The following is a 27260-nucleotide window of genomic DNA, read 5'->3' as shown; positions in this document are numbered from 1 at the left end:
TTTGGAGTGGCTGCGACTCCCGGAAAGAGTGAAAAAAGACGACGCCTTCTGGTCTGCGGGACTGAGATCAGACCTTGCAGAGAGTTCGAGGTTTGCGTTCCTGCGAGAAAGGTCCCAGGTGTCCCCGCAGTGGCAGGGCGTGGCTGGCCAATGAGGACTACATCTCCCATTAGGCCGCGCGCACTATAAAATGCCTCCTCAGGTGGCGCCGGAGCATTGTGGGATTGGATGAGTCTCAAGATGGACAACCGGGATGTTGCAGGTAACAGCCCCCTCCTCCTTTCATGCTCCTGTCTGGGTCCTCCGAGTTAGGCGTCTCCGTTTCGTCTTCTGACCGACTCTACCCCTACCCGCTAGTCCTCCCCCTCAGCCTCTGGGCGGCCCGAAGCGACGGGTTCTGCATCTCCCTCGCCTACCGAGGTCTCAGACCCAGTTGCTGTCCCCCACCCTGGGCCTGGTTTGCTGAGGGCGCTTGGCTTGCTTGGCTTCCGTAAAGGCAGACACCGGGTCTGTCTTGCGTCGGCCTTCCGAAGAATAAACCACCTTTAGGGCTCTTCCGAGCTCCGCTCCCCAAAACAGCAGCAACCTTGGGCTGTCCTGCGCCCTTTTCTTCGCAGCAGCTGCCTCTTGGCCTGTGTGCTGCTTTCTGGAAAAGCTGTTTTCCTGAACTGCTCCCAGGCATTTCCTGGATACATAAATTCCTGAGTCTTTCGAGCCTCCCCTTTACCACAAGCCTTGCCCTTCCATGTCTTCCAGCCCTAACCACCCCAAAATGGATACATTCATCCATTCTGCAAATACTGTGTGCCAGGCATTGTGCTGGTCGCTGGGGATGCAGTGGTAATCAAAACAGGGCCCTGCCTTCCTGAAGGTTACTTTCTAATGGGTGTCAGACAATGCACCAAGAGGAAATATTTATGCAGAGAGAATTATGATGTGAGAGAGTGGGGCTGGAGGCTGGTGATATTGGGTGACCAAAGAAAGCCTTTTTGAGAAGAGGACAGTTGAGATGAGAGGGAAACCTGGGGGGCAGAGCCTTCCACACCAAGGGTGGGAGGGGGACTGGTTTGCCATTTTGAAGAATGTCAAGGACGAGAAGGGGGCTATCTCTGGCAGGGCCTTGAAAATTGACGTTCAGAATTTGGATTTTATTCTGAATCCCATGGGAAAATTTAGAGGTGTCTTCTCCATCTCCACAGCCAATGCCCATGTCTGAAGACACCATCATCTTTTGCTTGGAGCCAGAAAGCCTCCTCATTGGTCTATTTGCTGCCTACACACTCTCTCCAATTAGTAGCCAGAATGACTTTAAAAATAAAAACACCTATTGGATATTGTCAGCTTAATACTCCCTGTCACTTTCCAAAGATCTTAAAGTAAAATCTAGACTCCCTTTCTTATACTCTCATTCCTGGAACAATTTGCTCAAGCCACTTTGGACCCTTGCTGGTCCTTGAATGCATCAAGCTTTATCCAGCCTTTAGTTTTTGCATCTGCACCTTATTCTGTCCAGATTGTTCCCTGTGTGGCTTTTTAGGAAGCTCTTTATGCTTTCAGCTTACTGCTTCCTCTTCAAATGGTTATTTTTCTGGCTGCTCTAGCTATAGATGCTCCTCTATCATGCTTTTTCATCCTTTTTGGTTTCTAGCATAGAGCTCTTATGATTTTGCAGCTACTTTTTAAAAATTAAATATATTTCATTTTTATTATTTTTTAAAATATATATTTTATTGATTTTTTTACAGAGAGGAAGGGAGAGAGATAGAGAGTTAGAAACATCGATGAGAGAGAAACATCGGTCAGCTGCCTCCTGCACACCCCCTACTGGGGATGTGCCCGCAACCAAGATACATGCCCCTGACCGGAATCAAACCCAGGACACTTGAGTCCGCAGGCCAACGCTCTATCCACTGAGCCAAACCAGTCAGGGCTTGCAGCTACTTTTTGGTTACAAGTTTATTGTCTCCCTAGCCAGACCCAAGTTCCACATAGGCAGAGGCCTTGTCTTTTGTTTAGCACTTAGCACAGTACCTGGTGTGTATGTAGCTCGGTACATGTTTGCTGAATAAATGAATGAGTGGATATGTACGAATGTCAATTTGAATGTCCGTTGCTACAAGCAGCAGCAACTGTGGTGCTCCTGCAGCAGCGGCTGGGCATGTGGGTGAAGCAAAGATGATTGCTGATGTGTTTCTTTTCCCTCCCTAGGAAAGGCTAACCGGTGGTTTGGGGTTGCTCCTCCCAAGTCTGGAAAAATGAACATGAACATCCTTCATCAGGAAGAACTCATTGCTCAGAAGAAACGGGAAATTGAAGCCAGAATGGAGCAGAAAGCCAAGCAGAATCAGGTGTCCAACCCTCAGCCCCCGCATCCTGGCGAGTAAGTGCATTCTGAGGCTGGATTGGGTCTTAGAGGGTCACAGGCAGAGGGTTTTGCTTATAAAAGCAGTCTTGTTATATCTGCACCCGGTCACAGCCTGATGGTACAAGGAATGACTGCTCTCTTTCAGGAGGCTTAGTATGTCAGGAGAGACACAAGGGGTGTGTGGAAGCCAGTGGATGGCCTGCCAAATTCTTTCACTAAGCAGTTATTTACTGCTGATGACATGTGGGCCAGGGGTCAGAGGTATCGCTATGCAAATAAAAGCATAAAGCATCAACATTTAAAAGTTCTTTTTTTAAAATTTTTTTTTAAATATATATTTTATTGATTTTTTACAGAGAGGAGGAGAGAGGGATAGAGAGCTAGAAACATCGATGAGAGAGAAACATCGACCAGCTGCCTCTTGCACACCCCCTACTGGGGATGTGCCCGCAACCAATGTACATGCCCTTGACCGGAATCGAACCTGGGACCTTTCAGTCCGCAGACCGACGCCCTACCACTGAGCCAAACTGGTTTCGGCAACATTTAAAAGTTCTTGATTAAGGAATAAGAAATATTCAAATTGTCTCAAGACAACCATTTTGATAATATTCCTTTCCCACATCTTTGCTTTGTTTTATGAAGTTGTGATCAATTTTGTGTGCTGCTTTTCCAGCACCTTTTTTAAAAAAATATATATTTTATTGATTTTTTTATGGAGAGGAAGGGAAAAGGATAGAGAGCTAGAAACGTCAATGAGAGAGGAACATCAACCAGCTGCCTCCTGCACACCCACTACTGGGGATGTGCCCGCAACCAATGGACATGCCCTTGTCCGGAATCGAACCTGGGACCTCTCAGTCTGCAGGCCGACACTCTATCCACTGAGCCAAACCGGTTTCGGCCAGCACCTTTTTTTTTAATCCTCACCTGAGGATATCAGAGCTCCAGTGGGTAACAGGAGGCAGTGTGTTCCCACTGTAGGAGTGCAGAAGAGACTCAGCATTCTTTTTTTTTAATATATTTTTTTTAATTGATTTTGTACAGAGAGGAAGGGAAAGAGACAGATAGAGAGTTAGAAACATCGATGAGAGAGAGTCATCGATCAGCTGCCTCTTGCACACTCCCTACTGGGGATATGCCCGCAACCAAGGTACATGCCCTTGACCGGAATCGAACCTGGGACCCTTCAGTCCCTAAGCCGACGCTCTATCCGTTGAGCCAAACCGGTCTTGGCAGCATTCTTTTTTTTAATATACATATACTAGAGGCCCGTGGCACAAAGATTCATGCAATAGGCCTTCCTTCCCCTGGCTTCCGGCACTGGCTTTTCTCCAGCACCCAGGGCCCAGGCCTTCGTTCTGGCTGCAGTGGAGAGGCTTGGCTTCTCCACTCTGGCAAGCCTCTTCAGTCTTAAGTTGTCTTCAGTCTTCGCTTCATGCTTATGCAAATTAAACTGCCATCTTTGTTGGGTTAATTTTCGTGCTCCTGATTGGCTTTTTGGTGTGTTGGGTAGGTGTGGTCAGTTTGCTTATTTTCTTTTATTAGTGTGAATATACTAGTGGCCTGGTGCACGAAATTTGTGCACATCAAAAGGGAATTAATTAGAGGAAATATTTTAATATTGCTATTTGCCCTTTCTTTATAATAGAAGTGTCAGCAATGAAAGAAAATTAGTAAAATGTATATGAAAATCTCCCTCCTGTCAGAACCTGGGGCATTCTCCGGGACCTAGAGTCAAGTCCCTGCCCACCACCTGCACGCACTTTGAAAACACAGGAGACCCAGACCCAGCTGGCCCCACCCCCATTGGGTGAGAACCAGACCCAGCCAGCCCCACTCCCATCAAGCACCTCCGGATGGGAGGGTGGGGGGGGGGGCAGCACAGCCTTAGGTTCCCCAGCCTGGCACAGCCTCAGGTCCCCAGGCCCAGCGCTGGGGAGCAGGGTGCAGCCTGGGGTACCCTGTCAATCCCCACTGGGCAGGGGACATGGCTGAGGTCCCCTGGCCGACACTGGGGTAGGGGGGCATGACCTGAGGTCCCCATCCAGCCCCATGGGGCAGCAGGCGGCCTGAGGTCTCTCACCCTGGCCAGGTGCTATGCAGCCTCAGGTCCCTGCTGTTTGGTTGTGACATTATGGTGTCCGGCTAATTTGCATATTTCTCTATTATATAGATATATTTGATTTTATTGATTTTTAGAGAGAGAGGAAGGGAGAAGGATAGAGAGAAACATTGATGAGAGTTAAACATTGATCAGTTGCCCCTGCACGCCCCCTATTGGGGTTTGAGTCCATATCCTGGTTATGTTCCTTGACTGGGAATTGAACCAGTGACCTCTTGATTCATGGGTTGGCCCTCAACCGCTGAACCACATCAGCTGGGCAAGACTTGGTGTTCTAAAGACCCAGGCAGAGCCAGCCCATAGAGGAAGTAGAGAAAGGCCTGCCAGCAGAAGGCAAGAAGAGGAGAGAACCTCCCATGTGCCAGGCAGGTTGTCTTCCTGCCTGTCTTGAGGAACACTGTGGGCACCTAAGTTTTGAGCAGGGGTATGTGATCAGGGTGACAAGATCCAAAAATTTCAGATAAGAGGTTGACAGAGAGGCAGCCCCCTTCCTACATGGTCTGACGTGTTAATACTATTAATCCTACACAAAGTTTTGTCCCAGCTCTCACCTTTTCTAAGAGTCTGTGGCTTCTCCTTTAAGGGCAGGATTTATACCTTATTCCTGTGGGAACCCTGGGTCTGGCACCTCCAGGCACCCAGAAACATGGGGACTGATTGTTGAGAAATCTGGCAGTGGGTGGGTTCTCATCCTTATAGAAGGACTTTTACCAAGAAGGCAAAGCTCTTGTATCACATCCAAGAGGGTCTTCTAAAGGCTGCTGGATCACAGCTCCAGGATCAGGCAGCTGAAAGGAAACATCAGGTATATGGTGTAGGTAGCTATGTAAATAAAAGCATGGAACACCAGCATTTAAAATTCTTGCTGAAGGAGTAAGAAATACTCAAATTGCCTCTTATCCTATAAAAAGACAACCATCCTGTCCTATAAAAAGCCTAGGTGGTGTCATGCCCTCGTACGACATCGTCACAAGCTGGCCGCGTACAGTGGAGGCGGGGCCCAGTGGCTGCTCTGTGCAGTGAGGCCTGGGGGTCCTGCGGCTCTGTGCAGTGCAGAGGCTGATCCCAGTGTCTCCACCACCTCGTGCAGAGGAGGCATGTTGCAGCGGAGAAGGCAGGTTGTGGCAGGGGAGGGCAGTTGGGGGGCCCTCAGGCCGGCAGGGGAGCAGTTAGGGGGCAATCAGGTAGGCAGGCGAGTGCTTAGAAGCCAGCAATCTCAGATTGTGAGAGGGAGGTCTGACTGTGGGATCAGACCTAAACTGGCAGTCGGACAACCCTTGAGGGGTCCCAGATTGAAAAGGATGCAGGCTGCGTTGAGGGACACCCCCCTCCTCCTGTGCATGAATTTCGTGCACTGGGCCTCTAGTTTTGACAATATTTCTTTCACAATTTTTGCTTTGTTTTAGGAAGTTGTGATCAAATTTGTGTGCTGCTTTCTCTGCCTCATTATTTTTTTTAAAAAAATTATTTATTGGTTAACTTGAGAAAGAGAAAGGGTGAGAGAGAAACATCAATTTGTTGTTCTACTTATTTATACATTCATTGCTTGATTCTTATATGTGCCCTGACCAGGGATTGAGGTACCTGGCCAGGCTTCTGGCACTTTTCTTTTTAAATCCTTAACTGAGGATATGTCTTTATTGATTTGAGAAAGAATTTTTTTTTTTTTTTTTTTTTTTTTTTTTTTTTTTAATATTCACAGCATTGTGCAACTATCACCACTATCAATTACAAAACATTTTACTCAAAAAGAAACCTCATACCCGATAGCCATCACTCCCCATTCTTCTTTCCCAAGCCCCTGGCAACCACTAATCCAGTTTCTGTCTTCACAGATTTACATATTCTAGATATTTTTTGTGATAGGTGAACTTTTGTGTCTGGCTTCTTTTACTAAACATAATGCTTTCAGGGTTCATCACATTGTAGTGTGTGTGAGGGCTTCATTACTTTTTTGTTGTTACTATTTATCTTCACCCAATGATATTTTTTCTATTGAGCTTTAGAGAAAGTGGAAGGGAGGGAGGGAAAGAAGAGGTAGAGAGAGAGAGAAACATCAATTGGCTGCCTCCTGCACATGCCCAACTGGGGCCAGGATGGAACCTGCAACCCAGGTACATGCTCTTGATTGGGAATGAAACCTGTGACTCTTCAGTGCATGGGCTAACACTGTAACCACTGAGACATGCCAGCCAGGGCCCGTAATTTATTTAACCAGTGTCCCTTGTTGACTACTTAGGTTATTTCCATTTTTAGTTCATTAAAACAGATTTCTAGTAACACTTAATTTAAAAGGAAAAAGTCTAGATCTGTGAGCTCCCTGAGCTTTTACTAACATTGGTGTATCTGTATGATGGATTGTTACTCAGCTTTTAGAAACACTATGTCTGAGGAATTTTTGAGGTTGGTGCAGGATGTATGTTATAATAGAGAATGGAAGAACTAGGGCATGTTCTATGATCACAGCCTTATTTGCTTCTACTTCTAAAATAAAAAAAATATACACCAAATTGTTAATAGTATCTATTATGAGATGGAAGGAATTGAGTTTTCCTCTTTGCTTTCTATATTTTAATTTTTCTACACTCTTTTGTTTGTTTATAAAAATGAACTCTAATACTTTTATATAGGGGAAAAATTAATTTGAATTAAGTATTCAGGTCTCTGGCTTTGCTTTTGTGCTGATTTTTATATATTTTTTAAAAATATGTTTTTATTGATTTTTCTAGAGAGAGAGGAAAGGAGAGGGAGAGAGTTAGAAACATGGATGAAAGAGAAACCAATTGGTCATCAACAAATTGGTCAGAACCAATTGGCTGCCTCCTGCATGCATCCTGCTGGGGATCGAGCCAGCAACCCAGGCTTGTGCCCCGACCCGGAATTGAACTAGAGACCTCTTGGAGCATGCCCAATGCTAAACCACTTATCAACACTGGCCAGGCTTGTGCTAATTTTTTAAAAACAGATTTAAGTCCAGCCAGTGTAGTTCAGCAGTTGAGCAACTGACCCAGGAACCAAGAAGTTGCCGGTTTGATTCTGAATCTCTGGTTTGATTCTGAATCTCCTATTCAATTCCAGTCAGGGCAGATGCCCAGGTTGCTCGATCCCCGGTAGGTGGCCTACAGGAGGCAGCCAATTGATGATGTTTCTCTTGCATTGATGTTTCTATTTCTCTATTCCTCTCACTTTCTCTCTCTAAAAATCAATTAAAACAGATTTTTTTTTTTTTAAATAAGAGTAGATTGAAAATGTTTTTTAAGTGAAACATACTATTTGCAAAAAGAGAGAGAGAATAAAATTATACAATCCCACTGTAATTCTCGCACCAAGAGACTGCTTCGGGTGTTTTCCTGTATGTGTACAATCCTCCCAGAAGTGCTGGCCGACCCAGGCCCAGAAATGCATAGTAAACACACATGCACATGCACTGTTGTGGATAATTCTAAAGTCTAGCCGAGAAGACAGACATGGTACCCAGTAGCAGCTCAGATAATTTGTTTACACCAGGTCAGATAGGAGTTGTGCAGAAAGAAAGCCAGAGGTTCTGAGTTGAGGCTATTTGGATGGAGGGTAAATATTCTGATAGAGTTGACATCCATATGTGTAGCATTGCTTTGACTAGAACAAGATTGTTCGCACCTTACAACTCTGAAGGTAGCTCTCTGCACTCAGCAGTCCCCAAGATACATCTGGGGGTTGGTTTTGGGTTTCACCAGGTAAGAAGTTGGGTGGGTGTGGAGCTGAGACAGGTAAGGCATGCCCCAGCCCCTCTATTAGAAGTTCACCCTCTCTGTATTCTGTCTTGTGTCTAGAATTGCAAACACACTCAACTCTTCCGCTTCCAACAAGTTTGCCAATGACGGCAGCTTCTTGCAGCAGTTTCTGAAGTTGCAGAAGGCGCAGACTAGCACAGGTGAGTGCAGTTTCCCCATCCCATCTCCTCCTATTCAGGCTCAGGCTCATGCTCCTGCTGCCTGCCCTCTCCTCCTAGGGAACCCTGGCTTCCTAGAAATGGCAGGTCCTGACTCAGATTTGTTCTTCTCATCCCGAGTTCATCGAGGACCCTCATTTCACTCATTTCCACACTAAACATGCAGGGGGAGAGCGTGGACCCTGCTCTCAAGATGCTAAACTTGTAGGAGCAGAGACAACCCAGGGTTCAGTCCAAGAGCATGGGGACCAGGACGAAGCAGGCCCAGGGCTGAGACCATGGCTGTGGTCAGAGCAGCAGCTCAGGTGTGAGGAATGGGGCCCCCTTTCACAGGTAGGGAACTGCCTGGCCTGTAGGAGCCCATGAGACACGCCAGGTGTGCCCTTAGGGAGCCCACCCTTAACTGTGTTGTGCAATTTATCAGTCAGAACTCAATTTTACTTTAAAAACGTTAATGGCGGGGGAAACAGAAGAAAGTTAGTGGTGAAAAAGATGACCTTTGACCTTTGTCAGGTTTCCTAGGGAACAGCTAAAAAGAGTTTAGGCCAAATTCACCCTCAGAGAGGAAGAACAGGCTTCTCTTTATCGTAGGGCCACGGGTCATGAGCTGTGTTTGAAAATCCCAGAATAGGCTTGTTCCAGCTTATCACTGACAACCAGAGGGAATGGGTGTAAGTTGGATGTGGGATTCAGGTCATATCGAGATAACCAAAAAGTCATGCATCTGTGAACCTTTGTTTCCTGTCTTCATCTGTAGAATGGGGTGGTATCTTCTCTGAGCACCCACCACGCACAGGTGCTGTGCTGAAAGCAGAGGACCCAGCCCCCAGGGACTGACGGCACTCAGATTAGGTGGGAAAATAGGGAAAGGTGCACTGCAGAGCTTAAGCACAAGTATACGTCCTTCTCTCCCAAGATGCGCCCCCCAGCGTGCCCAGCGCCCCACCTCGAATACTCCCCCGTGCTGGGAAGAGGCCTCCCCTCATCAGCAGCCCACTGAACCAGGTGAAGAACTATGTGCACACTAAGCAGCTAGCCCTGGCCAGCCGCCCTAGTGTCTTCCAATCTCCCGATGAGGATGACGAGGAGGACTATGAACAGTGGCTGGAGATCAAAGGTAAGTTGAGGGGGCTGCTGCCCTCCTTCTTACCACCACCTTCCAGCTCCGGGGCAGATCCACAGTCAGCAGGGAAAGCGTGGCCAGGAATATGGGGTACTTGGGACTTGAGTCAGGTGAGGCCCCTGGGGTAAGGGGTGCAGTTAAAGGAAGGGTGTGAGGAGGAGCTGCAGTGTGGGCTTCATCCTGGGAGCTGTGGGACCATCATCTACTCTGGGGGCTGGCCTCCAGCCAAGGCAGGGGTATCCTCATTGAGTGTTCATTTGCACTTTGCTCCCAACATTAGGAGGACCTTCCATGGCTCCCCAATCTGGCTGCATGCTCTCCGAGCTCTCTGAGGCCCAGAAGCCCATTCTTAATGCAGTTCCTGTCCCTGCCAGTCTGAGCCAGAAGTACAAGCCTGCAGGTTGCAGGGTTCACTTTCTTGCCTGGGGAAGGACAGTTATTGGCCTTGGGTGAGTTAGTCTAGGTCCCAAGGTGTAGGAGGGTGGCAGTGGTGGCACTCCTAATACTTCTAGCTCTATCCACATTCAGAACAAGGCCTCGGTGCCACATGAGCCATTTGGAGTCTTAGGCTACTCCTGCCCAGGCTGGCTGGCTCAGTCATGTTATTCTGACTGAGTACAGACTGAAGTACAGACTGAAGTGAAGGTCTGCCATAACAGCCTCTAAACCCCTCTTGCTCTGGGATGAGGATGCCAGCTTCAGACCATACATCTGAGCAGATCAGTGGAAAACCTTGAAGTCTGGAACTTTAGTACAGAGCTGAGAGGGTGGTGTTTCCTTAGAGAGGTGCCCTGGCAGTTCTGACTGTACCCTGCCGTGAACCTCTGCTTTACAAGAGGCGGCGGGTGTCTCAAGGCCCTTAAAGCCTGTTAAGACCTGCTGTTGAGACCTCAGAAGAGCTTCTGTGCTTGTAAATGGCAGCCAGGTCAGGGTCATTGTCAGGTATGCAGGAGGAGGGTGCGATCACATGTTCCTTCCCCTACCCCCAGTTTCTTGGCAGCCCAAGCAACAAGAGGAAAGATTGGCCACAGGCTCAGTGTCTAGCCCCATTGCCGAAAGGAGCAAACGTTCCTAGGCACTGACTGACAGCAACAACTTTCTCTTGGGAGTTCTCATGAAAGGGATATGACTGTATATTGGCTGACAGATGCCCTCCAAAAAACTCCAGCAAAAAAAGACAAAAGCAAGTTCCACATGGCTCAAAGGGGGGGCTAATGCAAACACAAAAATGTATTTTTATGCCTCTGTTTCTTGAAAAAGCCGAGGTAATGATTAAGCTCGTTGCAATGAGCTTCCTTAGCACCCAGATGGTGGTCTGGAAAGATTTTCTCACTCACGAAAACCAGGACTTCTTGGAAGAATGGCTGGCTCTAGGTCTGGGCAGGAAGTGTGTCAGATGACCTGGAGCACCCTGTTCCAGCAGATAGCCAGGAGACCATCAAGACACTGGGGCCATGTCCAGAGGCCTCAGTATCCAGCTTGAAGAGGCTCCACCAGCCACTGAGGGAACGATTGAGCCTCTGTGATGACATTAGTTGCAGTGGGTTGGAACCCAATGTGTTTAAATCAGAGTTTATAATGCTATTTTAAAAGAATTTTTCATCTCTGAAGGATGGAATGGAACAAGTTTATTATACTTAATGCTGGTAAATAAAGAGCAGACTCAAGCATTAAAAAATGGGGAGAGAGGCGGGAGGGAGAGGCTGGCTATGTTTTCAAACGTCTCCCAGCCTGTGGATCGGCTCGGCCTTTGAGAGGTTCACACAGTTCTCTCCCACCCAGTGTGTCTTGTGAAAACTGTTTAGACCAACTCCCCTCTCGTCACGGTGCTTTGTGCATGGACCCGGGACGTCTGACAACCTCCTGCATTTCACCCTCTTCTCCCCCTACCCCTTTGTCCTTGTGGTCCGTAGAGAGAGTGTGCCTGTTGACTGTGGGGTGTGTGAGTTGAACCCCAGTACTGACAGCCTCCTTAAAGTTTCACCCCCAGAGGGAGTCGAGACTCGGAAAGTGATAGAGAAATTGGCCCGCTTTGTGGCAGAAGGAGGCCCCGAGTTAGAAAAAGTAGCTATGGAGAACTACAAGGATAACCCAGCATTTTCGTAAGTATTTTTGGGAGGGGAAGGACACTGGTACTTAATGTTCTTGCCACACAGTAGTACGTGCAGACATTTTTGTAAAATTCTTGTGGTGACTGAGGTTGGCTGGGGCTGGGTGCTTGCTTGTGCGGGCCAGATGCTGTTCCAAGCACTTTATAACTCACACCAAAGGTTGCAAAAGTCTCCAATGTGATGTGCAGACTTAATTTTGGGTTCTGTCAAGGCATCTGTGCTTGTCAGCTTGCTTTTGCATAACATGTCTTCAGACGCTGCACAAGTGTACCCGTCCTCATTACTATCTTCCTTTCTGTTTTGCAAAACTCTTCTTCAGGTTTTTGCATGATAAGAATAGCAGGGAATTCCTCTACTATAGAAAGAAACTGGCTGAGACAAAGAAGGAATCACAGAAGTTGCAAACAACCTCTCAGAAAGGTAGGTGGGTAGAGGGGGGTGGGAGGTTCTGGGGAGGTGCTTGGACAAATTGCTCCCCATGTGAAATCAGGGGTCCTAGAGGGTGCTGTGGCATGGGTTAGCGCTGATGTCCTTGGTTTGTGCCCTCCCTGGCAGCCAGGGTCAAGGGGTGTTGCCACCCTTTTCACCAGTGCTCTGAGGAGGGGGGAGGTCTGAGGACCAAGGTCAAGGTTGTATTCAGGAGCTCAGCCCTGTACATGCAAAAGAGACAGGGACGGTGTGCTAGCCCAGCAGTTGCCAACCGGTGGTCCATGGACCACTGGTCATCCATGAGGTCTGAAAGGTTGGCGGCCGCTGTGCTAGCCTATTGGTTCATGGTCATTTTAACAAGTGTTTTTTTGTTTGTTTGTTTGTTTGGTTTTTAAATATATATATTTTATTGATTTTATACAGAGAGGAAGGGAGAGAGATAGAGAGTTAGAAACATCGATGAGATAGAGTCATTGATCAGCTGCCTCTTGCACACCCCCTACTGGGGATATGCCCGCAACAAGGTACATGCCCTTGACCGGAATCGAACCCGGGACCCTTCAGTCCCCAAGCCGACGCTCTATCCATTGAGCCAAACCGGTCCCGGCCATTTTAACAAGTGTTAATGAATGCCTACCAACCCTGGAAACAAATGTAGTGCCTGACACTTGGGAGTGGGGCCGAGGGGCTAGGGGCCAGAAACAATGAGCTGGTGATATCTGGTAGGATTAGTGTCAGTGGATGGCGAAGAGGCTGGATGGTCTCCATCTGTAATGACTATCCCAGCCAGTGCTGGTGGGTGTGAGGAATTGATGTTTAAGCCTGACATGGGCCACAGAGATTGGTCTGTCATGTCTCCTGCTGCCCTTTGCCCTGATGTCCCCAGGAGGAGGGCCACGGTCATCACCCCATGTGACCTGGCTTAGCAGCCCCTATAGAAACAACAAGGTGGGGGCTCCTGCCTCTGGGCCTGTCACAAACTTCCCTTATATTATGCTGCCATCGCCCAGGCCCCCCAAGACCTATGGGTGGGAAGGGGTAGGGAGCAGAGCTCAGAATAAGTTGTAGTATTAACTATGTTTGGTCCCAGTGCAATAATGTGATTCCCATTTGCCTGTTTCTCTTTGCATTGTTTCTAAAATGAACCCCTCTTGTTGCCCATGAGGTTTTTAGCAGGAATTAGGCTGTTGGGTGTGGTGAGTTGAGCTCAGTACTGACAGCCTGCTTAAAGTTTCACCCCCAGAGGACGAAGAGGTCAAGAACCTTGCAGAAAAGTTGGCCAGGTTCATAGCGGATGGGGGTCCTGAGGTGGAAACCATCGCCCTCCAAAACAATCGTGAGAACCAGGCATTCAGGTAAGGAGGGACCCACGAGAGAGGTGACCCCTCAGCCTGGTCACAGGCTTGGTGGTCCTAAGACAGGCCACGGTCCCGTGGCGAGAAGCTGGCAGGGCTGGGACTCAGCTCTAGGAACCTCCCAGCCTATATCTACTCCCCAGTGCACATCACTGCCTTGCGTTGTCTCTGAGGCAGGTGAGGCAGGGACTTTGAGGCCTTGTGTTTTTCCAGGCGCCTCGTTGAGAAAATCTCTAGCACTTGCCCGGCTCCCTTTGTAACAGACAGTGGCCCCAAGCTGGGGCCAGGCCAGGCCCTCCAGCCAAACCTCACAAAACTGTGTTGGTCATTGTGTGTATTCTTAGGGTCTCATCTTTACAATGAGGGGAACAGCAATAAAGCAGGAGTGTGGTACCTCAGGCTCTGAGGAGTGGGAGTCCCTGACCTGTGTGCAGGTTCCATGGACAGGATGGGACAAGCAGCTTAACCTCCCTGCTATCCTCAGCCATGAAGTCATACCCCAGCCCTTCAGGCTAGGTCTGTTAACCCTATTCATTGGTGGGGTTTAGCACCTGATCTTTGCCAGGGCAGTTGGGGTGGGGAGGAGCGGGGGCGCACAGTTGCTGTTGCAGGGTGGCACTGGCAGAGGCTTGTGAGGTGGACACTGGACCCAAAGAGGGGTGATGCACTTCTGAAGATGCTTTTGGCCACAAGTCCCCACCTAGTCTAGTGAGGTGATGTGATGGTGACTATAACAAAAAGTGCAGGAGCAGCACACACCTGGGCTGGTTGATTCAGAGACACCATCAGGCACTCAGGAGGAAGGAAGCAAGAGTGGATAGGAGGCAGGTGTCCAGAAGGACCACTACGCGGGAGAGAAGCAGTTGATATGCCGGGCACTGAGCCAGTGCAGCTGGAGTGCCGGGTGACTGTTGACATGCTGTGCAGACAAGCTGCGGAGCCCATGAGGGCCAGGTCCCAGAAGGCTCGGGTGTTCATTGAGAGCCTTTGGAGGGTCTGCATAGGGAGTGATGGGCTAACTGTGCTTCCAGGATCACTGACCACAGTTAGAGGGTGATCAATCATTCCAGGTTGAGGGTTGAGGGAGAGGAGGTTTGTGGGAGGCTGTTGAGGGGTCATGGGTTGCCTAGGATGAGGATGAACCCTGGGGAGAAGTGACTGAAGGTGAGCTGCTGAGGGACCACAGCTGGCACTCCACACACTGGGGAGGAATGAATGGGAGATGATTGGGTATCCGGGCCTGGTCAGGTTCATTCCACACAGGCTGTTTAATCTTCGTGTGAGATTATGTGTGAGACAGCTCTTCTCTCCCCCAAATCAAATAGCCACCTAGTGTACTTGCTGCACTGGCCCTTCTCTGCCTTCCTGATTCCCCACATGGGCCGGGCACACTCCAGCAGCTGTGTGTTTTGGAAAACAATGTTATAACTGTTCACCTATTCCTTTGACCAGTCATCCCACTTCTGAAATGCCATCCCCTAAATAATGTTAAATACGGCATCATCCATAGTCATGAAAAATTAGTAACACATTGAATGTCCAGCCCTAGTGGGCTAAACTTCTATAACTGCATCTCTAACACACGTGTGTGAGCCACCTTGTTTACAAGTGTGCTGGCCTCTCACAGGTGAGGAAACAGACAAGAAGGCCAATCAGTGGAGGTGCCTTTGCCGCCACATTCCACTGCATTCTAATGAGAAAGCCTTATGTTGTTGGGTTAAAAGGTTTTTTTTGTTTTGTTTTGTTTTTTTAAATCAGCATACAGAAATTAGAACCACAGCTCTGTTCAAATAAATCTGCACTGGATAAAAAAAGACTGGAAGGAAAGACACCCAAGTGTTAGCTTTGGTTAAGGAGACAGGAGAGAGGATCACTCCTATCAGGAGTGAGCTCCTAAAATCGATCATGTTCCAATTACTCATCCTCTCTTTGTTCCTAACCCCTGACAGCCACTGATCTTCTTACTGACTTGGCAATTTTGCTTTTTCCAGAATGTCATACAATTGGAATATATAGTATGTAGCTTTTTCAGATTGGCTTCTTTCACTTAGTGATGTGCATTTAAGTTTCCTCCATGTCTTTCCATGGCTTCATAGCTCATTTTGGGTGCACCACGATTTATCCACTATAGGATATCTTGGCTGCTTCCAAATTTGGGCAGTTATGAAGAAAGCTACTATGAACATCTGTGGACAGGTTTTTGTGTGGATAAAGATTCTCATCTCTTTAGGATAAATACTAAGAACTGTGATTGCTAGATAGAATGATGTATTTAGTATTTTCTTCCAGTTTGCCGACCACTGGTCTAAGAGATAATAGGCAGTTGTAGAGGGAGCTACAAGCTTTACCAGCTCTGAACTCAGTGCCACCTATTTCTGCCTTGGGGTGGGGGAACTGCCCCTTAGGAGACTGAGAGACTTGTGGCTGCCAGCAAGGCAGGGCTTTTGCCTCGGGTTGGAGTCCAGGTCCCCATTTGTTCCTATGTTAACTGTGTTCGTTTTGGCTCTGTTTGCTGTTGACACCTCTCACTAGTGCATCAGGAAAAAAAAAGTGTTTGAGCTGTGTAGTTTAGGGCAAATCTTGCCCTTTCTGACACCAGGTGTCTCTCGCACCTCAGGATTCCTAGTGCTTTCAGCAGGGGAAGAGCTTCGCAGAGCCTGGGGCAGGTCTGAGGAGCCTGCCCATTTTCCTTGGGAGCAGTGTATCAGAAACTGTGTGACAGACGCCTGATGAAGTTGGGGTGGGGGTGGGGTTTGGTACAGCCCTCAGTATTGTGACAGGCTGTGGCATGCCACATTATTTTTCAATTTTGGGTCACTAAAGCAGTACAGGAGGTCATAGTGGAGACTTTGAAGTGACCCTGGCTGACCTGGGGGGCTTGCACAAGGCCCATGCTATTCCTGCCCCAACTGACAGTGTGCCCCTCCACTCTTCTTTGCAGCTTTCTGTACGAACCCAGCAGCCAGGGGTACAAATACTACCGCCAGAAACTGGAGGAGTTCCGGAAAGCAAGGGCAGGCCCGACAGGCACCCAAATGGTGCCCGAGCTCTGCCCTCAGCGCAGACCGCCTCCTGAGATCCTCTCCGGATCTGTACCCCTCACTGCTGCTTGCCCCACTTCGTCTGCCCCCTCACCTGCTATCAACCCAGCTCCAGCTGCCCTTGGAAAGCCAGCCACTTCAGCCACTACAGCCACTACAGCCACTGCAGCCACTGTGAAGAGGAAGCGAAAGAGCCGATGGGGGCCTGAGGAGGAAAAGGTGGAACTCCCACCCGCCGAGCTGGTGCAGAGAGACGTGGATGCCACCCCCTCACCCCTTTCAGGTGGGCTCTTTCAGGAAGTCTGGTGGCATCACGTTGTGTGTTGTATGTAGCAGGTATCAGGACTTCCTTCCCTTCAGTGTGTGGATGGACTACACTTTTGTTCATCTTTTATCTGCCAATAGACACTTGGGTGGTTTCTACCTTTTGGCAGTTGTGACTAGTACTGCTGTGAACTCACATATACAATATTATTTGGATCCCTTATTTCAGTTCTCCTGTGTGTATACCTAGGAGTGGAATTGCTGGGTCATATGGTGATTCTACAGTACATTTAACTTTTTAAGGAACCACCAAACTGTTCTCGATGGCAGATGCATCATTTTACATCGTTCTAGCAATGCACAAGAGTTTGAATTTCTCCACATCCTCCCCTTATTATAGTCTTCCATTTTATACTGGAAAGATTGTATTTTATACTGTATCACATTATAGTTTTAATTTGCATTTTTCTAGTGACTAATAGTTTTGAGCATCTTTCCATGTGCTTTTTGGCCATTTGTATAGCTTATTTGGAAAAATGTCTATTTTAGTTCTTTTCCCATTTTAAAAAATAAATCCTATTGTTCCGATTATTACAATTGTTCCCCTTTTTTCCTCCCATAGCTCCCCTCCACCCAGTTCCCACCCCACCCTCTGCCCTTACCCCACCACCACTGTCCTCATCCATCGGTGTATGATTTTTGTCCAGTCTCTTCCCGCATCCCCCACATCCCTTTCTCCCTGAGAATTGTCAGTCCACTCCCTTTCTATGCCCCTGATTCTATTATATTCACCAGTTTATTCTGTTCATCAGATTTTCACTTGATACTTAGATTCACTTGTTGATATATATGTATTTGTTTTTCATAATTTTTATCTTTATCTTTTTCTTCTTCCTCTTCCTCTTCCTCTTCTTAAAGAATACTTTTCAGCATTTCATATAATATTGGTTTGATGGTGATGAACTCCTTTACCTTTTTTTTTTTTAATCTGTGAAGCTCTTTATCTGACCTTCAATTATGAATGATAGCTTTGCTGGGTAGAGTAATCTTGATTGTAGGTTCTTGCTATTCATCCCTTTGAATATTTCTTGCCACTCCCGAATGGCCTGCAAAGTTTCTGTTGAGTAATCAGCTGACAATCCTATGGGTGCTCTCTTGCAGGTAACTAACTGTTTTTCTCTTGCTGCTTTTAATATTCTCTCTTTGTCTTTTGCTCTTAGCATTTTAATTATGTGTTTTGGTGTGGTCCTCTTTAGATTCCTTTTGTTTGGGGTTCTCTGTGCTTCCTGGACTTGTAAGTCTATTTCTTTCACTAGGTGGGGGAAGTTTTTGGTCATTATTTCTTCAAATAGGTTTTCAGTATCTTGCTCTCTCTCTTCTTCTGGCATCTCCATAATTTGGATGTTGATACACTTGAAGTTGACCCAGAGGCTCCTTAAACCATCTTCATATTTTTGGATTCTTTTTGCTTTTTGCTTTTCTGGTTGGGTGTTTTTTGCTTCTTTGTATTTCAAATTTTTGACTCGATTCTTGCATTCCTCTAGTTGGCTATTGGGTCTCTGTATAATATTTTTTATTTCAGTCAGTGTATGCTTAATTTCTAGTTGGTCCTTTTTCATATCCTTGAGGGTCTCACTAAATTTATTGGCAGTTTCTAAAAAATTCTTGAAAAACTTTATAAACGTGGTTTTGAACTCTAAATCCAGTCATTTGCTTTCCTCCATTTTTTTCATTTGTGACCTTTTTCTGTGTCTCCACATTTTGGCTGTTTCTCTGAGTTTATAAGAGTGGCTTTGTGTGCTAGGTGTCCTATTGGGCCCAGTGGCTCAACCTCCCCAGTTACCTGAGGTGGACACTCTTGGTGCACCCCTTTGTGGGCTGTGTGCATAGTCTTGTAGTTAAGCCTTGATTGTTGTTGGTATCACTGGGAGGAATTGACCTCCAGGCCAATTGTCTGTGAGGATCAGTTGTGTCTATGCTGGGAGAACTTCTGTGCTGGAAACACCCTTTTTCCAGCAAGATTTGCTTCAGTGGGACTTTGGTGCTCACTGAGTCTGCCCCCTGAGTGTGTCCCTTATGGATCTGAGGAGTTGTAATCTGGATGGTCCTACTCTGACCCCTGGGTACACTGGCTCTTTGATCTGCCTGAGGCCATCCAGCAGGAGCTACAGAGAGATTTACAGATTTCTCTTCTTTGTTTGGGTTTTGGAGGTGCCCAGATGAGGCCCAGCTTGGAAGCAGTGCAAGCTGTTGTGGGGCCTTGGGTTTTTTTTTTGGATGTTCTGGGTCTCTCTGACTCAGCTGCAGTTAGTTAGGTAAGTTTAGCTTTCAAAGGACAAGACCATTCATATGCAAAAGCCTCTGTGCACAGCTTGGATGGGGCGGAGTCTCAGGGCAGAGCAAACAGCAATGGCTTCCCATCTGTCCTGCCCTAAGAGACCCCTGGGTCTCATTGTCCCTTGGTAATCACTGCAAGCACCTCTGAGAGAAAGCCGCCCTTGAGTTTCACCCACTGTTAGATAGTCCAGTTTCTCCCCATGTGAGTCTGGGTCCCCAGAGTCTCACCTGGAGCTGGAGTTCAGAGCAGTCAGGAGCTGTGTCTCCTTGTGGATTGAAAAAGCCAGCCAGCCTTGTACTCAATTACCAGCCCTCTCCATGCGGGCGCCTCCATACCTCTGCACTTTACTTCCGCAGCTCCTGTGAGTCTCAGTGTGCTTTTCTCTTTCCTTCCAGTTGTAGAATTCCACTTAGGCAGCCTTCCTGTGGTTCTGGATGATGTCCGTTTTTTCTTTTAGTTGTAGATTTGAATTTTATGCGAGGCAGCAAGTTCAGGTGTTTACCTATGCTGCCATCTTGGTTTCTCCTCTTTTCCCATTTTTTTTTTTTTTTTTTTTAAATATATTTTATTGATTTTTTACAGAGAGGAAGGGAGAGAGATAGAGAGTTAGAAACATCCATGAGAGAGAATCATTGATCAGCTGCCTCCTGCACACCCCCTACCGGGGATGTGCCCGCAACCAAGGTACATGCCCTTGACCGGAATCGAACCTGGGACCTTTCAGTCCGCAGGCCGACGCTCTATCCACTGAGCCAAACCGGTTTCGGCCCTTTTCCCATTTTTTAATTGGGTTGTTTGTGGTTTTGTCATTGAGTTATAAGAGTTCTTTGTGTATTCTTGATATTAACTCCTATTTAGATATATTATTTGAAAATATTTTCTCTCATTCTTTGAGTTGTCTTTTTACCCTTTTAATAATGTCTTTTGACTCACAAACGTTTTAAATGTTAATGAAGTTCAATTTATTTTTTTTGTTTGTTGCCTATGATTTTGGTGTCATATTTAAGAAACCATAGCCAAGGGCCTCCTGGTGCTTACCACAGGCTGTGTGCTTACACTGACTGTACAGAAATAGGAGGCAGAGTAAACCTACCCCATGTACACCTCGGCTCAGGCACTTCGTCTGGTCTGTATTGTGAATGGGGAGACATTGAATCAAGGAGGTTTGGGATATGACTTGTTTTCACTTTCTCTAGGCAAAGAGTAGATGGTGGCTATAGCTTTATTTGAGACATGGCAATTCAGCCAGGGAGTGAAAAATGGAAAAAAAGAAAAACAACAACAAACAAACATAGCCAAATCCAAGGTCATGAAGATTTGACCCTATATCTTCTTCTAAGAGTTTATAGTTTTAGGTTTTTTGTTGTTTTTTTCCATGAGTGAAAACTTCATTGCTCCAACACTTTATATGAATGTCACCAACACCTCATTGGGGCAAATATATAAAAAGCACAATCATCTCAACTGATTCACTGTACAGACCCTTCCCAGGCCTCACTCCCAGTACCACTGGTGCATTTCAATGGCAGCAGCTGCACTTGCTTGAGCCTCCTTTGCAGATGCAGCCTTGGGCACACTTGGCACAGCCCGGGGAGCAGCAGGAGCAGCAGCTTTTTCAACATGTGTTACAGTTGTAAGATGTGTATTTGCACTTGTCTCCACAGATGCATATTCCTTACAACAAGCAGGAGCATTTCCTGGGATCCATGGTCCAGGTGCTGTCTGTGCTGGAGAAGGAAGTGTATAATTTTAGCTCTTAAATTTAGATATTTGTTATTCCTCACCCTATGAGAGTTTTTTCACTGATCTTTAGAGAAAATAGAAAGGAGGGAGAGAGAAACATCCATTGGTTGCCTCCTATTTGCACCCCATCTGAGGCTGAGGATCGAACCTGCAGCCCAGGTACATGCCCTTGACTGTGAATCGAACCCAAGACCCTTGGGTGCACAAGCTGATGCTCTAACCACTGAACTTACCAACCAGGTGATCTTATTGTCTCCCTTAAACTTCAAAGTACTTAAATTCATTCTTGTCATAGAAACTCTTCTGCATGGGACTCTCATGTAGTTCATAGCCCACACAGACCTTCTTCAAGGAGAGCTTGAGGTGTAGTCCTTGGGTCACAGAGCAACTGCATTTGGTTCTTGCTGGCAAAGCCCCAGCCATAGGGAGCTGGAGCACTCAGGCCTCTTCACTTTCCCAGAGGATCCTCTCCACCCATCTGCCTGGCTTCTCCCCTGAAACCAACACCCAGATGGGCCATCACAGCATCTTCACATGAATCAGTGCTGCTGGAGCTCCAGCCAAGCTATGAAGCAGATGCCAAATTAAATGCTGCGAGGCAAATGGCTGCCTCTCCAGAAGGAGCTAAACAGAGCCACACAGCTGAGTCTTAACACCAGACTCCAAATCTGTGTATGTCTATACTAGGTGTCTGTCCTCCACAGGATATACTTCCATGAGCCAGTGTTTGTGCGTGTGCACACATGCATTGCACTCTCATCTCTGCTCTAGTGTCTCTGGCTCTGCAAAGTCCCCACCATGTCATCCATTAGCCATATGACCTCGTTTGAAGCCCCTGACCTCTTGAGTTCTGGGGTTGGTGTCTACAATATGGCTACCTGGAGAGGACATGTGGGAATGAAATTGGGTACACATGACAGTGCAAGGTGTGACTCCTGTGGTCCTCACGTGACACGAGAGACTAACTGAACTGCTATGAGGGCCCTGCTGTGCATGCTCCAAGTGCCTCAGGTATTGTCAACGAGTGGATTTTGCATCGCACACACAAGAGCAGAGCCAGGCCCATGTGTCCATCACTGACTGACCTGTGTCTTGTTTCCAGTTCAGGACCTCAAGGGGCTAGGCTACGAGAAAGGGAAGCCCGTGGGCCTAGTAGGCGTCACAGAACTGTCAGACGCCCAAAAGAAGCAGCTGAAGGAGCAACAGGAGGTAAGGCCAAGGGTGGACCAGTTCCGCAGCTGCTGGTGGCAGATTGTCGTGTGTGTCCCCCCCCCACCTGTGGTGCAGTGATCACACCGTCAGCACATGGGCTCCTGGGCAGGCTGGTTCCCCACCAATACCATGCCAACCCCAGTGTATAGCTGGGCCCAGAGCTCAGGCCTCCTCATGCTGGCCTGTCATCCCTCACAGCTGGTGCTCAGTAACTATTCCAAATACTGCCTGTGGGCTGTTCCCACTCAGCAGTCTTTTTCTTTTCTTTTTTTTAATATATATTTTATTGATTTTTTTACAGAGAGAGAGAGAGAGAGGGATAGAGAGTTAGAAACATCGATGAGAGAGAATCATCGATCAGCTGCTCTTGCACAGCCCCCACTGGGGATGTGCCCGCAACCAAGGTACATGCCCCTGATCGGAATTGAGCCTGGGACCTTTCAGTCTACAAGTTGATGCTCTATACCACATGTGTCAAACACAAGGCCCGTGGGCCAAATCCAGCCCGCCAGGCCTTGCAATGTGGCCCGCACCGCGCTGTCATCACTGCACTCTGCTGTCAGTTTATGACATTGTCAGTTTATGACTGTTCAGTAAACCATTCGGCCCGCGATTTAGGCTAGATTTTAGATTTTGGCCCCTTCTCTGATTGAGTTCGACACCCCTACTCTATACACTGAGCCAAACCGATTTTGGCTTTTTTTTTTTTTTTTACAGAGAGGAAGGGAGAGAGAGAGTTAGAAACATCGATGAGAGAGAAACATCCATCAGCTGCCTCCTACACATCTCCTACTGGGAATGTACTCGAAACCAAGGTACATGCCCTTGTCTGGAATCGAACCTGGGACCTTTCAGTCACAAGCTGACGCTCTATCCACTGATCCAAACCGGTTTCGGCTCCCACTCGGTAGTCTTCAATTTTCCATCCAGTTCCCTCCAGCATCCAGTCCAGGACAGGCCTGGCTAGCACTGGGCGCCCTGAGTGATGTGAGGGTCACTCTGCTGGTAGTGGGCAGTGCTAGGGTGAAGGTCAGCTTGGCCTCTTTGCTGCTTCCCTGGGGAACTAGAGGCACTGGCCCATCAGTTCTTGGGGACGCCTCACCCTGGCCACATCCTCTAGGCCAGGGCTCTGTCACATCACCCTTACCATTCCTAGGGATAAGGAGCCCAAGTTGCCCTCATTTAGTCCATGATGATGGTGCCTGGTTCTGAGCAAGACAGAGAGGGGCCCCTCTCTCATCACAGGGACATGGGGAGACTCCGTTGTATGGCGCAGGCCCTGACATAGTGTGTGCTCCCCACAGATGCAGCAGATGTACGACATGATCATGCAGCACAAGCGAGCGATGCAGGACATGCAGCTGTTGTGGGATAAGGCACTGCAGCAGCACCAGCATGGCTACGACAGCGACGAGGAGGTGGATAGCGAGCTGGGCACCTGGGAGCACCAGCTGCGGCGCATGGAGATGGACAAGACTCGGGGTACGCTGCGGTTTCCAGCGGGGGATGGCTGGAAGCCCCACTCACCTGTCGGCCTATAAAACCTTGGGCACAAGCCTTGGCTTTCCTGTGCCTCAGTTCTCTCAGTGGTAAAAGGAGCGGTGCAGGGCTGCCCTGAGGGGGCAGGGGCAGGTCAGGGTCTCCCTTAGCTGCCTTCCTCTCTCCCAGCCGCTCACTTCTTCCTTCTCTTACCTTTTCTCTCTCTCCGGACAGAGTGGGCTGAGCAGCTGACGAAGATGGGCCGGGGGAAGCACTTCATCGGAGATTTTTTGCCACCTGATGAGCTGGAGAAGTTCATGGAGACCTTCAAAGCCTTAAAGGTGAATGGGGGGTCCCCAGGCATCAACCCTGCCATGGGCCTGTCCAGCAGGCGGCCTCTTCACACATAGGAGGAACCAGGCCCTCTTCCACAGGAGGCATCTGTTCCTGGCAGATGTCCATTTGGGGAATTCACAAATAGCTCAGCTGCCACTTTAGAAACATTTCCTGGGGCTTTGGGATATCCTGCTTCCACTGAAGCCAGTTAATGCAAAGTGCAGGCACAAGCCCCCCTGGACGGGGCTCCTCAGGACGAAAGCTCAGCATTCCTCCTCGGCACGTAGAGAGACCGCTGACTGACACAGAGCCTCTTCACCTAGTTGACCATGCTGCTCTTTCACACTTTGTGTAACAAATCGCCCTCAGAAGCTGAGCTTTTCTTTGCAGGTGACTCTTGCCCATGGTAGAGGAGGCCTGTGTGACTCACCTTGCCCTCTTTGACTTGGTTGCCAGAGAGCACTAAGTGTGACTATGGGAACCCTGAGGAGAAGGGACTTGGTTTGAGGTGGGGGGCAGATGGGCACATGGGCTGATGGTCCCAGCTAGTGGCCAATGAGGCCATAGGGGGCGTGTTTTGGCCTTAGGGGATGACAGCTGCTTGGTCCTACAGGAAGGCCGTGAGCCTGACTACTCCGAGTACAAGGAATTCAAGCTGACGGTGGAGAATATTGGCTACCAGATGCTGATGAAGATGGGCTGGAAGGAGGGTGATGGTCTAGGCTCAGAGGGCCAGGGCATCAAGAACCCAGTTAACAAGTGAGTGTGACCCTTGATGCAGGGTGGGGGTGAGTGGGTATCCCAGACTAGTCCCAGGGTCTGGGTCTAGTCCTGTCTCTGGGCCAGAGTCAGGCCTAGCTGTGAACTCTGGTGGCTAGCCCAGCTCAGGCCCTTCCCTCCTATGTGCCCCACTTAGCTGTTCTCCAGCCCAGCACAGCTTGCATGGCCCCCACAGCCCCACTTCGAGCTGCTGCTGCTCCTAGGCAGGCTGGTGGGCTAAGCCTTCCTGTCCCAGCTCAGGCTGGACATCTGCTCTTCTGCTGGCACCAGCCTGCTTTCCTGCTCACATTCTGCATCACCCCCTCATCCCCCACAGGGGCACAACTACAGTGGATGGCGCTGGCTTTGGCATTGACCGGCCAGCAGAGCTTTCTAAGGAGGATGACGAGTACGAGGCCTTCCGCAAGAGGATGATGCTGGCTTACCGCTTCCGGCCCAACCCTCTGGTGCGTGCATTCCCATCCCCCACATTCCTCCGGTTTGGCACTGGTTTCTCACTGTCCACAGTAGTGGGGTGGCAGTGCTGGTAACAGAAGCATCCCTCCTCCCTCAGTCCAGCTAGTCCAGGCCTCACCAGCAATCCCCACCACCACTCCACCTGCATTTAAGCCTCTTCTTCCTCTCCAAAGCCAACCATCTCAAGGAGTGAGCTCATCTGCCCTGAAAAGGTTCTGGATGGGAGGAGCTGCCATCTGTTAGCATTAATGCACTCCCTTTTATCTTATTGCCTCCCACAGAACAACCCCAGGCGGCCTTACTACTGAGTATTCTGGAGAAACACACCAACATACTTTCCAGACAACCAACCGAGCAATCTTGGGCTGTAGAACGTTTTGGACTGCATTTCTGCCCGCCCTTTCCGTTGTCTCAAGTGTCATGCTATGTATTAAAGTCCCAATGCTTGCCCACTGCGGGAGCCTGGTCGTGCCATCAGCAGAGACCCCTCGTGTTCCTCAGCAGCTGGGCTGGGCTGGGCAGGTGAGAATGAGATGCCGTGTGAAGGCTCCCCGGCGCCTGAGGAATCCAAGAGAGCACCGCCTGGACCTCTGCTTTCTGGGTCTCCGTCCCTCATCAGCCTGGGTTGGAGTCGAGAGGAGGGCCACACGTGGGCAGGCCCTCCCAACTTAGCACTGTGCTATAGAAGGGAGCTGGGGAGGGATCTCCAGGCAGGGCCTCGCCTTCCCCAGGGCACACCTATGCTACCCACCTCCCTGTCAAATGATATTTCCTGCCAGTGATGGCTGCAGCCCATGCTGCCACAGCTGCACTGGGTCCCACCTGTGTGGTGTACACATGTCCCTGGGACTCATGCCTCTGTGGGACAGCTGTGTGCTAAAATGTCACGCCTCCTAGAGCAGGGGTGGGGAACCTTTTTTCTGCCAAGGGCCATTTGTATATTTATAACATCATTCACGGGCCATACAAAATTTTTCAACAGCCCAGCTGGTGTTGCTCAGTGGCTGAGCATCAACCTATAAACCAGGAGGTCAGGGTTCCATTTCTGGTCAGGGTACATGCCTGGGTTGTGGGCCATCCCCCATAGGGGACGTGCAGGAGGCAGCTGATCAATGTTTCTCTCTTATCATTGATATTTCTATCTCTCCCTCTCTCTTGAAATCAATAAAAACATATTTTTTAAAAAATTAACTTAAAAGTTAGCCTGCTGTATTTGGTCAGACATTTAGTTAACTCACCCTTAATGCCTTGGCAGGGCCTTATAGGACCCTTGGGCCAGACGTTCCCCACCTCTGTCCTAGAGGATGTGAGGTCTGTGGGTGGCCTGGCCACTGTGTGCTGAGAGCTGCCGTGTCTCTAGGTTCAGTATCTCACATTTATGCAGAAACACCTGGGGATCTTATTCAGCTACAGCCGTGCTTGAAGCATCAGAGTGTAAGAATTTAAGGGGACCCTAACTCACCCACCTGTGCCACACATGCACCCAGTGGGTCATGCTCAATCCCTTCAAGCTAGAATCAGGCTCCTGAGCCAGCCTGCATTCAGCAAACACTGAGCACCAACTGTGAGTCAGAATGTGACAGTGAACTAACAATCAGACTGATCCATGCTGCCAGGAGAAATGGAGCTGTGGTGCAGGTGACCTGGGCTGGTCTACGGGGGCTTCAGGGACTGGGAGGGTCTCAACAGCACAACAGATTGGGTGACATATGCCACCATCCTCCTTCCGTGGGTGCTGTGCCCAGGCAGGGCAAAGAGGTGACCCTTGCCAAAATCCTGAGCTCAGATGAGTAACTGTGGGAAGCCAGCGATCCCCAGGCACCTCACCAGACAGGTCAAGGTCACCCCTCCATTAAATTCTCAGTAACTGGGAGGCTGTCCAGACTCAGCCCATGGACTTCACCCCCATGCATGGGGAGAGTTGGAAGATGAGGTCTCCCAATGGTTGTGTGTGTGCACGTACCTCCCAGACCCAGGGTGCAAGGCCAGGCCCCTAGGCAGACCTGGACTAGACACCCCTGGCCCTGCAGGTGGCAGGGAGGGCTGCCTGGAGGGGGAGGCAGTGGGAGGTTAAGGGGTGAGGAAACACAAGAGGGTCCATCTTGTACACAGGAAAGAGGCCTGTGGGCTTTTGGCACTGCCAGAGTTGGGAAGGTCAAGAAACCAGGCTGG

General features: G+C 48.8%; 1 protein-coding gene and 1 pseudogene across 2 annotated transcripts; one reads left to right on the top strand and one right to left on the bottom strand.

Moving 5' to 3' along the window:
* The first annotated feature begins 103 nt into the window (after window positions 1–103).
* SUGP1 (SURP and G-patch domain containing 1) lies at window positions 104–25543 on the top strand. Its single transcript, XM_084884353.1, has 14 exons — window positions 104–262; window positions 2209–2380; window positions 8303–8403; window positions 9338–9538; window positions 11523–11646; window positions 11975–12075; window positions 13316–13439; window positions 16381–16763; window positions 21928–22034; window positions 23342–23519; window positions 23751–23857; window positions 24466–24611; window positions 24949–25078; window positions 25370–25543. Exons 1-14 carry the CDS (start codon window positions 229–231, stop codon window positions 25394–25396), a joined length of 1935 nt encoding a protein of 644 aa, XP_084740479.1. The 5' UTR covers window positions 104–228; the 3' UTR covers window positions 25397–25543.
* On the bottom strand, window positions 19764–21917 carry LOC311622887 (metallothionein-4-like; annotated as a pseudogene). Its single transcript has one exon. The product of its transcript is annotated as a metallothionein-4-like (transcript).
* Window positions 25544–27260: the final 1717 nt, after the last annotated feature.

The sequence above is a fragment of the Pipistrellus hanaki genome (genome assembly GCF_964339955.1).
Source record: "Pipistrellus hanaki genome assembly, chromosome: 5".
Taxonomy (NCBI): Eukaryota; Metazoa; Chordata; class Mammalia; order Chiroptera; family Vespertilionidae; genus Pipistrellus; species Pipistrellus hanaki.
Note: the sequence above shows the minus strand (reverse complement) of the source record. Positions and strands in the feature narration are given on the sequence as shown.